Source organism: Papaver somniferum, chromosome 10 (genome assembly GCF_003573695.1).
Source record: "Papaver somniferum cultivar HN1 chromosome 10, ASM357369v1, whole genome shotgun sequence".
Lineage (NCBI taxonomy): Eukaryota > Viridiplantae > Streptophyta > Magnoliopsida > Ranunculales > Papaveraceae > Papaver > Papaver somniferum.
Genome location: NC_039367.1, coordinates 88,224,021 through 88,237,640, shown reverse-complemented (window position 1 = coordinate 88,237,640; position 13,620 = coordinate 88,224,021). Strand labels below are relative to the sequence as shown.

The window sequence follows — 13,620 nt, the reverse complement described above, 5'->3', positions numbered from 1 at the left end:
AAAAAAAAAAAAAAAAACTAAAATTATTACAATCCCAAATAAAGAAAGAAATAAAATTAAAATTAAAATAATCATTACAAGCCCACAGATTAAAAATGGAAGCCCACAGGTTGGGTTCTCTTAATGGGTTTAGGCTTACATTTGAAGCACAGCCCAGCTGTTCAGTTTGGTTGCAAAAGCCCAGTTGGGCTTTGGATCATCCTAAGCTTTGGCTTCAACACTCAAGGCCCAGTTGGGCTTGGTTCAATTTCCTCTCCTTCTGCAGCTTACAGCCCAGTTGGGCTTTTGTTTCTTTATTGCACAGCCCAGCAACAGAAGCTTGGCAGCAGGATCACTACTGCAGTTCAAACAGCAAGCCCAGCAGAATTGTTCAACAGCAAGTGGGCTTGTTCAATTGCAGCAGCTTTTGTTCTGAACCCAACAGCAAGGCAAAAGCAAGAGCAATAACAAGAGCAAGAGAAAGAAGCAAGACAATGCACTAAAGAGGTAAGACAATGCCTAACAGGAAGTGCAAGAACAGGGACTATGCTTACACTAAGCTAAGCTAAAAGATGCAACTAAGTAAGCAAGAACAACAAAGATGCTTGGTAATGCAAAACAGTATGCAAGAACAGTTAAATGCTTACACTAAATACACAGAAGCAAGTGAGACTAAGATGCAGTTACACAGTGATGCTTATGCAAATGGATGCAGTGCAAGAAGATATGCAAGAATATAAGATGACAAGTATGCCAAGATGATGTAAGATGCAATGCAGATGGCACAAGCTTCAGATGACAAATAAGAAAGTTACAGGACAGAATCAATGAGCTGCAAGATGAGTTCATAACTGAATATGCAGGACAAAACTAGATGCAAGCTAAAGCTAATGATGCATCCATAAAGGATAGATGGTGCAAGTTAAGAATTCTGTGAGGCTAGATGACAGTAAATGAAAGAATGCAAGAATGCAGTTGTAATGAAACAGTAAATGCAGTGAAGATGCAACAGGATGCACTAAGGATGCAACAGCAAGGTTAAGAAAGGTCTAGCAGCAACAGGCAACAGTTAGCTAGCTAGCTAGCAAAGGCTAGCCAGCAACAAGACCTGCAACAACAAACAAATGCAGAGAACAGCAAACAAATGTAGAACAAAAACAACAACAGCGCCGCTAACCGAGTCCCCGGCAGCGGCGCCAAAAACTTGATAGATGAGGAATTAAACCTAAAACTATGGTTATATTTACACCTGCAAGTGCACAGGATCTAAAGTGGAAAGTGAATAAGCAGGGGTTTGTCCACAGGGACTTGGAGGGAGCTATTGTTGTTTTCCTAGAGATTTCTGACAAAAAAAGATTTTTGTGTTGTGTTAAAACACAACTGAGCTGTTTTGGTGTAACTGAATTAGTGACAGAAAGTAAAGCAAGGTAACAGGGTACTAAGGCTTCAAATCCACCATTTTACCTATGCTAAGGCAATCTCAGTTCAATACTGCTCTTGTCCCTTGTTAGTTATCAGTCAGCTTCTAGGCTTTCTGACTAACTAGATGGCAGTGGAGGTTCTATGCCTGCTGCTCATCAAAGGGTTGGGTGAGAAAGGAGGCTAAAGGCACTAAGATAATTCTAAACCTTGTGATAGTTGGGGCTCTCACACTGCAACTACCCGCAGAGAAGCCACTTACGTGTTTTAACAACCTAAAGGATGTTCTTTGATTAAGACTATCCTAAACATTTCAGCACAACAAGCACAATATCTAGCTTGGATTGAATTAGCAGAAGCATCATGATTTCATCTCCCCCTTAGCAATTAAACTAGAACATGATGAATTGAACAACTGAAATTTAGAATGAACTGATATTGAAAATAAAATTAACAGCTGAGGTCCTGGCTATTCCAGGCCTCTTGGTGGTGCTCTGGCTAGTCCAGGCATGCCCAAATTCACAACCCTTAACACCTATTTATACATATAAGCAAAATCCCAAAAATCCCCCAAATCAGTGAAATTAGGGTTTACCAAATATCCAAAATTGACTCACCTAACAACTCTGATTTTACTCAATTATCTTCACCCACTCTGCTATTTCTAGTTACAATCAACAATTCCCAAAAATCTTCAATTTATAAAATTAGGGTTTTCTGTTGTGAAATAGAAATCAAAATCGACTCACCTAATCTCTGATAACTGCTCCAAAGTGTCGACCCATACTTCAATTTCCTCTCCTGCGTCTCCTGTTGTTCCAACTTCTCCTCTAGATCGAGCTATTTTACCAATTTCTCTTCTTTCCTGTCTCTGAAACCCTAGGAGAGAAATTGGTATGATAGCTGGATAGAAATAAGGGGGAAATAGATAGGGTTTCGTTAGGTAATAGCCATGATAGCTTTTGGTGGTGGTTGTGGCAGTTGAGGAAGGTGGTGGTGATGATGGTGGTGCGGCAGGGTATGGTGGTGTTGCAGAGGTGAGGGAGAAGATGAGATCGATGTTTTTGGGAAGAAGGGAGTGTTTGGTTTGCTGCTCGACTTGGGATGTAGGTGTTTGGTACTATGGTGTGTGTCGGGGACAGAAAATGTTGATGCACAGCGAGGATGAGACGTGGGATGTGGGGATGGTGGATCGATCTAACGACGAGATGAAGTGGATCCTGCAGCGGTTGTTGGATTATACAATACAACAAAATTAACGACACCAGATGGAGTTAGGTGCTGTAGTGTTAAGCGGAAGTATCGAGGTTTGATGCGCAGGCAAAGAAGCGACCGTAGGATGCATATGCGATCCAATCTGACGGTCGGGAATGGAGGCGGGTATGGATATAGAAAATGGGTTTGGGTAAAGGTTTTGGGCCTTGGGTATGCCAAGCCCATATCTTCTTTAAGAACAATTCTTCCTTCTTGAGCCCATTCCTAGCTTTTTGGACGTGCGCTCCATTCTTTGCGGCTTCCTTGCGTAATTCTTCCCGGATTTTCACTACTTTTATGCTCTTTTCCGCTCCGATATTCATCCAAACTTTATTTATTACCTAAAAATGCAAAATTAATTAATAAAAATATTTATTCTTGAAAACAATGAAAATACAGAATATGGGATAAAATGTAGAATTAATGCACAAAAGATGAGTTAAATTCCAAGAAAAATATATAGAAATATGCACTTTTAAGCACTCATCAGAAGCTTTCCTAGTAACACAGTAGTGGTGTTGAGGAATTTGAACGTCTCAACACCAAGAGGAAAAATGTGTTGAGGAGGCCTTCCTAGCAACACAGTAGTGGTCTTGAGGAATTTGCGCGTCTCAACACCAAGAGAAAAATATGTTGAGGAAGCTTTCCTAGCAACACAATAGTGGTGTTGAAGAATTTGCACGTTTCAACACCAAGAGGAAAATGTGTTGAGGAAGCTTGCCTAGCAACACAGTAGTTGTGTTGAGGAATTTGCACGTCTCAACACCAAGAGGAAAATATGTTTAGCAAGCTTGCCTAAAAACACAGTGGTGATGTTGAGGAATTTGCACGTCTCAACACCAAGAGGAAGAATGTATTGAGGAAGCATGCCCAGCAACACCGTAATGAGTGCTGAGGAATTAAGAAATCTCAACACTAAGAGGAAGGATGTGTTGAGGAAGCATGCCTAGCAACACATTAGTGGTGTTGAGGAATTTGCACGTCTCAACACCAAGAGGAAAATGTGTTAAGGAAGATTGCCTAGCAACACAGTAGTGGTGTTGAGGAATTTCCACGTCTCAACACCAAGAGGAAAATATGTTGAGGAAGCATGCCTAGCAACACAGTGGTGGTGTTGAGGAATTTTCACGTCTCAACACCAAGAGGAAAGTGTGTTGAGGAAGCTTTCCTAGCAACACAGTAGTGGTTTTAAAGAGTTTGCACGTCTCAACACCAAGAGGAAGAATGTGTTGAGGAAGCATGCCTAGCAACACAGTAGTTTTGTTGAGGAATTTGCACGTCTCAACACCAAGAGGAAAATATGTTGAGGAAGCATGCCTAGCAACACAATGGTGGTGTTGAGGAATTTGCACGTCTCAACACCAAGAGGAAGAATGTGTTGAGGAAGCATGCCTAACAACACAGTAATGAGTGTTGAGGAATTTAGACCTCTCAACACTAAGAGGAAGGATGTGTTGAGGAAGCATTTCTAGCAACACAGTAGTGGTGTTGAGGAATTTGAATGTCTCAACACCAAGAGGAAAATCTGTTGAGGAAGCTTGCCTAGCAACACAGTAGTGGTGTTGAGGAATTTGCACATCTCAACACCAATAGGAAGAATGTGTTGAGGAAGCATGCCTAGCAACACATTAGTTGTGTTGAGGAATTTGCACCTCTCAACACCAAGAGGAAAATATGTTGAGGAAGCTTGCCTGACAACACAGTAGTGGTGTTGAGGAATTTGCACGTCTGAACACCAAGAGGAAGAATGTGTCGAGGAAGCATGCCTAGCAACACAGTAGTTGTGTTGAGGAATTTGCACGTCTCAACACCAAGAGGAAAATATGTTGAGGAAGAATGCCTAGCAACACAGTAGTGGTGTTGAGGAATTTGCACGTCTCAACACCAAGAAGAAGAATGTGTTTAGGAAGCATGCCTAGCAACACAGTAATGAGTGTTGAGGAATTTAGACGTCTCAACACTAAGAGGAAGGATGTGTTGAGGAATCATTCCTAGCAACACAGTAGTGGTGTTGAGGAATTTGCACGTCTCAACACCAAGAGGAAAATGTGTTGAGGAAGCATGCCTAGCAACACAGTAGTGGTGTTGAGGAATTTGCACGTCTCAACACCAAGAGGAAGAATGTGTTGAGGAAGCATGCCTAGCAACACAATAGTTGTGTTGAGTAATTTGCACGTCTCAACACCAAGAGGAAAATATATTGAGGAAGCATGCCTAGCAACACAGTGGTGGTGTTGAGGAATTTGCACGTCTCAACACCAAGAGGAAAGTGTGTTGAGGAAGCTTTCCTAGCAACACAGTAGTGATTTTGAGGAATTTGCACGTCTCAACGCCAAGAGGAATAATGTGTTGAGGAAGCATGCCTAGCAACACAATAGTGGTGTTGAGGAATTTGCACGTCTCTACACCAACAGGAAAATATGTTGAGGAAGCTTGCCTAACAACACAGTGGTGTTAGTGAGGAATTTGCACGTCTCAACACCAAGAGGAAAATGTGTTGAAGAAGCATGCCTAGCAACACAGTAGTGGTGTTGAGGAATTTGCACGTCTCAACACCAAGAGGAAGAATGTGTTGAGGAAGCATGCCTAGCAACACATTAGTTGTGTTGAGTAATTTGCACGTCTCAACACCAAGAGGAAAATATATTGAGGAAGCATGCCTAGCAACACAGTGGTGGTGTTGAGGAATTTGCACGTCTCAACACCAAGAGGAAAGTGTGTTGAGGAAGCTTTCCTAGCAACACAGTAGTGATTTTGAGGAATTTGCACGTCTCAACGCCAAGAGGAATAATGTGTTGAGGAAGCATGCCTAGCAACACAATAGTGGTGTTGAGGAATTTGCACGTCTCGACACCAACAGGAAAATATGTTGAGGAAGCTTGCCTAACAACACAGTGGTGTTAGTGAGGAATTTGCACGTCTCAACACCAAGAGGAAGAATGTGTTGAGGAAGCATGCCTAGCAACCCCGTAATGAGTGTTTAGGAATTCAGATCTCTTAACACTAAGAGGAAGGATGTGTTGAGAAAGCATGCCTAGCAACAAGGTAGTGGTGTTGAGGAATTTGCACGTCTCAACACCAAGACGAAAATGTGTTGAGGAAGATTGCCTAGCAACACAGTAGTGGTGTTGAGGAATTTGCACGTCTCAACACCAAGAGGAAAATATGTTGAGGAAGAATGCCTAGCAACACAGTGGTGGTGTTGAGGAATTTGCACGTCTCAACACCAAGAGGAAAGTGTGTTGAGGAAGCTTTCCTAGCAACACAGTAGTGGTTTTGAGGAATTTGCACGTCTCAACACCAAGAGGAAGAATGTGTTGAGGAAGCATGCCTAGCAACACAGTAATGAGTGTTGAGGAATATGAACGTCTCAACACCAAGTGGAAAATGTTTTGAGGAAGCTTGCCTAGCAACACAGTAGTGGTATTGAGGAATTTGCACGTCTCAACACCAATAGGAAGAATGTGTTAAGGAAGCATGCCTAACAACACAGTAGTTGTGTTGAGGAATTTGCACGTCTCAACACCAAGAGGAAAATATGTTGAGGAAGTTTGCCTAAAAACACAGTGGTGGTGTTGAGGAATTTGCACGTCTCAACACCAAGAGGAAGAATGTGTTGAGGAAGCATGCCTAGGAACACAGTAATGAGTGTTGAGGAATTTAGACCTCTCAACACTAAGAGAAAGGATGTATTGAGGAAGCATGCATCACAGTAAAATCGTTATATGACAAACTATATGAAAATGGTATTGATATAGTTAGATATATCTCAAAGAATTAAACTGTTTTTATGGAAATGTCTTCAAAATGCTTTATCTACTAACTGTAAATTGTATGGGAAGGTAAGACATATAGAATTACAATGTACTATGTGTGGAAGTGCAACTGAAACTACTGAACATCTTCTTCTACACTGCCCTTATGCCATAGAAGTATGGAATTTAGCTCCCAACCCGATTTCTCTTAACATGGATAGCTCAAGTACCCTTTTAACTCTCTGTAAGGATTGGATCAATAACCCTAGAAGAGAGATATTTTTAGAACTAATGCTAACTAAGTTGTGGTTTATTTGGAATGAAAGGTGTAATAGGGTTTTTGAAAATAAATCAACAACAACTAAGTCTTTGGCTATAGAAATTCAAGGACACATTGCTTTCTGGTCAAAAAAAAAAGGAGTTTACAAGATACAAAAATCAAACAACATAAGAACAATATAGCTGCAGTTTGGCAGGCGCCCCTAAGGAACACTTAAAATCAATGTTGATGCAGCATGGATTTCTAATATCTTGCCTTCCAATTATGTTATAATTTTGAGAGATGATGCAGGTAATTTAGGAGGAGGAAAAGCTGGAAAGTCAACATCTCCAGACCCACAAGAAGCGGAAGCTTTAGCAGTGTTTCAAGCATCAACTTGGGCGCAGGAGAAAGGTCCGGAAAATTCAGCATAGGAGGAGATTGCGAAAGCCTTAATTTCCAACTACATGCATGGAAAGAACTCAGACAATTTTTGGCGTTCAAAAGCATAGTTAGATGAAGCAAAAAGACTGGCTCAATTATGTAAATACTTTTTAGGTTTTTGTTTCGTCCCAAGACAAGGAAATAGGATAGCAGACATTCTAGCAAAGTTTGTTCGACCTTTAAACTCACCTATTTTGTGGGAAAACTCCCTCTTCAATGAATTTCCTTATTACAAAAAAAAAGGGGGAGGAGGTAGCATTGCATTCATTCAATCTCAAACTTCTTCCTTTAATTTTTTCTTAATTTCGGAGATAGCAATTTTTTAGACCATTCTAATCAAGATTAGATGTGCATATAAAAGATGTTCCCAAGAGGTTTTGAATTAGCGGCAGTTGGAGAGATATTAGCTGTATTTATTTTGCCTCATCCATTTCGTAGCAGACCATTTCTCTTCTGATAAGACATCACATCCTGCATGTAAACTATTTGGATCTTCCTTTCCATCAGGTCCCTACCAACAAGAAATGAAGATATGTTATTGCCTTGTGCAGCGGGTTCAGTTCAGGAACCAACCAAAAGGATAACACTAATGCACTGGTAAATTCCAGAGTAGTAGAAACAAACCATGTTCCAGAAAAGAACTGCATCTCCTTTAACGGGTTTTACAGACGACCCCTTCAACATTTTTCCTGCACAACTACATTTCCCTGTGCCGGCCTGAAATATTTTGCAATTAACACGCTGATCAAAGAATAAACTGCACGTTATATATATACTAGAAGTGCAAGTTATCTTCGCTGTGAACTCTCCATGGGGAAATAAGTCTCTCCTCCTTTTACATTGTCATTCAAATACATGACCATTGTAGCTGTTCGCTGACCTCCTGTTTGCTTCAAGTTAAACTGCACACAAAGAAGAATGTCATTTCCTGAAACCAGATCAGGGAAAAGAAAAAGTAAAGCTAAAACAAAGCAGTGTTGAAAAACAACTCACAGTATCGGGAAAGTAGTCGCGATGTAGCCTGTAGTACTGATTTTTTTCATACCTGTAATGCAGATGTTAGACACTTAATAGTGGAACCGATCAGTCTAAGAGATTACAGTAATTAAGCATTTCTTTAGAAAGCAATACCTCAAAACATGCATAGGCTCTCCATTTTCTACTGGTACTTCAGAGAATACTGAAATTCGTTTTTCAATTGCCTATTTCCCAATGCATAAGAAAATTATAAATTGTGCATTAAAAAGTGGGAAAACGGACAAATTTCATGGGACTTTGGTGGCTTTTGTGATTAACGCTTCATAATCGACTCTAGAAATTTTTTGGAGGATTTTGCAAGGAAATCAAATAAATGTGAGCTTGCCAAGGAACCAACCTGCACAATAGGATTCTTACTGTCTTCCTTGCTTAAAGTCGTACCAAAACTTGTCCTGTGCGCACTTGGAATGGCCTGAAAAACCATAAAATCATTAAAAAAAATGTTGAAGAAAGAAAAATATCCAAAGGCAAAACTCATTAGAAAAAGATTAAGTAAATACATACCTCGCCTATCTTTGCGCCCTGTACCTTATAAGGCTGGAGGCGAGGTCTGACAATTGCTATAAAATAATCGCATTCCTGCAATATCATATCACAATCTCATTCTTTTAGCTCATTGCAATTTCTTGTACATCATAGCTTTGATGTGACCATGTAATTGAGACATTCATACCTCGGAAGTTAAGAAATTTTGCAGGACAATGATTCGTGGTGCCCAGCTGATAATCTTGGGTTTGACCTACAATGGCAAAAGAAAAAAAGAAGTATAGAAAGATTTCTGCCACAAGGTCTGACCATGTACCAGAAGACCATTCAAAAACCAAAAGCTGAACTAAAGTACTTGTTCGGAACTTAGATCACGAATAAGCGCTTAAATATACCAAGCTACTACAAAATAATTTTCAGACTAGACGTGCAGATCCGATTCGGAGCATCTTTGCCTCATCATCATTCTCACAACAAGCAAATCCCGAAACTGTACAACAAAAACATGTATACCAGATAGTATTAGAAGAGAAACAGGAATGGGAAAGAAAGTACACGAGTGTGTGCACTCCAGAAAAACAAAGGCTACAGAGCCTGACAAGAACCAATACCACTGTTGCAGTCTGAAGAATCAGACAAAGAGGAGCTAGGATTTTGGATATTAGACGATGAGTTACTCTGGAGAAGTAATGCATGCAACTGAGAAAAAGTTGGAGTAGACCGATGACGGATTTTAGAATATATGTCGATCCAGCCATCACCCAAACCACGAAGTGTAATGGAGACAAGTTCAAGATCAGAAACAGGTTCATGGGAAGACTCGATAGCGTCAGCAATTTCCTTAATTTTTGTAACGTATCCAGATATAGAAGAATTTCCTCTTTGGATAGTTGAGAGGTTGGCTTTGAGTTGAAGACGAGTCTGAGAACGTGTCGAACGGAGAACAGTACCAGAACGAGTCGACATTGTTGAAGAAAAGTAAAGAAGGAGATGGAGTACTAGCTATGATTATTGTCGAAATATTATACACTACACATATTAATGCGGTTCTTGTTAAACTGAGTTTAGGAAACCTTAAAATACTATAAATAAAGTGGTATAAATTTGCATTGCACAGTTTTTGCTCGACAAAAATTGCAACTGCCAAGATTACTGTCCTATATGGATTGGTATCCGCCCCTAGCACAAGTGGTATCAGCCTCTAGCAATCGTGAAAAATTGAGCAATATTGAACTAAACTAACCCACACAGCCAAAAGGGCAGCCCAAATTGGGCAAAACCCGAAAATTACATCAGAATCTATAATAACGTTTAAACAAAATATTATAGAATCTTAGCAGAATTAGGCAACTCAATAATCCTCAATTCCTCATGGAATGCACTCTTCTGCAGTTTAGACCAAAATATTTTAAAACTTGCAGATCATAAGCAGCATTTTCACATTGTCCTTTGCAGGAGAGAGATACAAGAATATGTGCATTGCATTCATTCAGTCTCAAACTTCCTCCTAATATTCTCTTTAATTTTTCTTAATTTCGGATACTGCAATTTTTAAGACCATATTCTAATCAAGATTACTGAGAAAATGTGTATATAAAAGATGAGCCCAAGAGGATTTAAATGGGCTGGCAGTTGAAGGGAAATTAGGTGTATTTGTTTTGCCTCATCCATTTCGTAGCGGGCCTGATAAGAAACCAAATCCTGCATGTATACTTTACTTCCTTTCCATCAAGTCACTACCAACAAGAAATCAATAAATGTTATCATCTTGTGCAACAGTTTCAACTCAGTTCACCGGAAAAAAAACGGCAACACTAGTTAGCTATCTTCTTTTCTTCATACATGGTGTCGCTAAGCTTGTATATATGGTGGTAATATCTGTTTTCTCATGTATCGCATGTATACTAAGTTTGATGCTGTTTTGTGTGCTGTGGAGTATGTTAATATGGTGAAGATTGTTTCAGCATAAAGGGAAGTTAACACTGATGCATGATGATCATGGAGCTGAAATTTCCAACATAAAAAACTATCTGCACACATTTGCTACAGATAAACTAATAATGTTATTGTGACGACAAATGAGATTGTTGATTTAAGACTTGTTTCAACAAATTTTAGCACACTTAAATCCTCCTAAAATGGCAGTTAAAGACACTTGTCAAATCACCTCTACTTGTTGCGTTTGAGAGCACGTCTTCCTTGACCTTTCTTAGGTGCAGCTTTCCCACGTCGTTTCTGCATTTCAAGCTTCGATAATCGCCTACACAAATTTGCATTAAAAGCCTGTCAGACATTGCTGAACCGAAAACAAAAAGTATAATACATTAATGGTACTCAATAAAGAAACAGAACAGACAATAAACTGTCTGTATAATCTGTAATTCTGGAACCAACAATCTAAACAAAAATAAGACGATTTTTAGACACTCAACAGGTGATTATTATCAGCTCTACCCTATTTTCACAGATACATTGCTACCAAGATATATTATGATAAAAAAAATAAATAAAAAATAAAAAGAAAAGGAGAGCAACAGATAGCAACTTTAATCTTGTGACTTAGATATTAGACATATTTACATATCCCTCGACAGATAACCAAATATTAACAGACTCAGAAATTGAATGCACAACAACTGAATGGCAAGAATTTCCGTATGCAACATAAGTTCAGCAGCAAAGATATTCAAAGATCGATAAATATTAATTTGGTAAAGAGATGGTTATGATGATTACGCTTTTTCTTCACGGGCCATGACAAGAGGATCATCCCTCTTGATATCATACGGGTACCATGCAGCCACCTTCTCACCAATAAGCTTTTTCCGAAGAATTTTGATACCAGATGGTTGTCCTGTTGGGTTTAGCACATGCCCAAATATCCGAGCTCGAGCTTCTGTAACCCCTTTTAATGCTGCCTCCGCTAACAATAACCTGAAGTTACTCATTCTACTACCAAAAAATGCTGCATAACACAGAATAAAATGCGTAAACGATTGATTTTTGCTTCGTGTTTTAGATTTTAGTGCAACAAATGTAATAAATTCAACACTATTACAGGATAAATTAAGATGGATGCGTGAAAATATATATAGCATACAGTTAGAGGTTAGGACAGCTGAAAACCCCCAAGCTTTTTAACGGAACAGTTAGAAACAGCATTGGGATTTATACTGATACATATCAGTTTTAGATTTCTGAATCGAGTTTCGAGCAAAAACACTGAGATCCCGAGTATAGCAGTAGTTGTTGACACGTGCTACACACAAAAGGGCGAAAAGCACCACGATGTGTCCGCTATGAATACCAAAGAACATGCTCTCTGCACTTTATACATCAGGTCATCAACCACAATTATGCACGTACACGAGCACAATTTCTAAAGAGAGAATCACACACTAACATTACCGAAATAAGAAAGCCTTGACTTCAACATTTTAGTAAGAAGTGCCGACTAGAAGTATAGCCTGGGTATTTTAAAGCATAATCTGAGGTTCTGGGCATCTGAATTACATAGTACCACATATCATATTTAACAATAAGCATAACATTATAAGTGATTCGAACGTTATCTAAACTTAATGGCCATGGAAACATATGACTTTTAACCAAAGATATGACCACAGATTTTCAATCGGAAGACTTCTCTGGTAGATCTAACACACCTAGTTGCCCAATGGGCTCATTCCCATAATCGTTTTCACTGTAATCCACATCGTTTACATAAGAGAATGGTAAGAAACTCAATCAACACTAAAACCTTTCCGAAGGTGCTTATTATTAAGATGCAGAACACACTACTAATCAGAAAAGTGCTCAAATGCCTAGACATTCAAACATCAAAACAAAAAAAATGTAATTGTGAAACATGAATTATGTACATTCATCCAACTGACATTGAACCTGCTAGTAAGTAAGTAATTAAGTTCACTTCAGTATTCAATTTGGGGAAATAGAATGGAACCCTAGACAAATATCATGCCTTGAAAATGGCTTAGTAGTACCAAATCCACAAAAGAACGAAGAAATTACTAGAACTATTTCAATACACAAAACCCCCAAATTCTATTAAGAAAAATAAATATATTAATAACTATAGGAGAAAAGGCTAAGCTAAAACCAAACACTTTGCTGTAAAATGTTACCTGAAATTAAGATTACTGAGTGAGAACCTTTTGAGAAGAAACAAAATTGAACCTCCGATAAAATAAATTTAGAGATGGTTGAAATGGAATGAGTCTGAGATATTTCTGGCCGGTTAGGGTTTTTGGCTTGGTCGCGGTCAGACTTTCTCTCGGCTGACAGACTCCACTTCTGATTTGGGGGAGAGGGGAGAGGACGAAGAAACTAGTTTATGCAATCTGCAGTCCTCACGTGATTGGTATAAGCTATCACGTGATTGGTATAAGCTATCACGTGACTGACGGTTGTTCAGCTTTCATCCGAGTCCAATTTTGTAAAGGGACATTTTAGGCCAGTTCTTATGGGCATGGCAAACCTTCAAGTTTGCCATGTGTTTACGTCCATTAGCCTGGCAAACTGGTAAATTTGCCATTAGCCAGATCAGGTCAAGTTTTCACCGAGCGGTTGAGTTTTGATCGTTCGGTGTAGTCTACACCGTTAGTGGCTTTTATAAGTCCAGTCGGTCTAGTCTACACCACTATGTGGGATCTGATCCAACGGCCATAAATCTTCTCCCTATAAATACTAAATTCCTCTTCCATTTTAACTTATACTTTTTTCCTATTCTCTTAGATTTTTCAATGGCTCAATTAATAGAAGAGCAACATGCGGTCGAAAATCAAAGAGTTAAATTTCGAGCTAGTGTGCAAAATGAAATAAGAAGAGCAAAAAAGTTGGAGAGTTGCACAACAAACACACAAATTTAGCACGTTAGAAGATGAATGCATCTGCAGGAATTATGTTCTCTTCACTAATCATCCAATCGTTGATGACGCATTACGGCTTATTCCGTTTTGGGGACGC

The 13,620-nt window shown here is 39.2% G+C and overlaps 2 protein-coding genes across 4 annotated transcripts; both read right to left on the bottom strand.

Moving 5' to 3' along the window:
• Positions 1 to 7,183: 7,183 nt before the first annotated feature.
• Positions 7,184 to 9,600, bottom strand: LOC113315888 (prolyl 4-hydroxylase 1-like). Its single transcript, XM_026564132.1, has 9 exons — positions 9,240 to 9,600; positions 9,057 to 9,124; positions 8,822 to 8,887; positions 8,653 to 8,727; positions 8,486 to 8,560; positions 8,242 to 8,312; positions 8,104 to 8,155; positions 7,735 to 8,012; positions 7,184 to 7,621 (listed from the first exon to the last, which is right to left on the bottom strand). Exons 1-8 carry the CDS (start codon positions 9,598 to 9,600, stop codon positions 7,899 to 7,901), a joined length of 882 nt encoding a protein of 293 aa, XP_026419917.1. The 3' UTR covers positions 7,184 to 7,621; positions 7,735 to 7,898.
• Positions 8,962 to 12,947, bottom strand: LOC113316830 (28S ribosomal protein S33, mitochondrial-like). 3 transcript variants are annotated; one of them, XM_026564977.1, is made up of 4 exons: positions 12,780 to 12,947; positions 11,371 to 11,599; positions 10,802 to 10,894; positions 8,962 to 9,124 (listed from the first exon to the last, which is right to left on the bottom strand). In XM_026564977.1, exons 2-3 carry the CDS (start codon positions 11,580 to 11,582, stop codon positions 10,804 to 10,806), a joined length of 303 nt encoding a protein of 100 aa, XP_026420762.1. In that variant the 5' UTR covers positions 11,583 to 11,599; positions 12,780 to 12,947; the 3' UTR covers positions 8,962 to 9,124; positions 10,802 to 10,803. The 3 variants fall into 3 exon arrangements, with proteins under 3 accessions (XP_026420762.1, XP_026420763.1, XP_026420761.1); XM_026564978.1 differs by lacking the exon at positions 8,962 to 9,124 and adding an exon at positions 10,232 to 10,370; XM_026564976.1 differs by lacking the exon at positions 8,962 to 9,124 and having other exon boundaries at positions 10,625 to 10,894.
• Between the last annotated feature and the right edge of the window lie 673 nt (positions 12,948 to 13,620).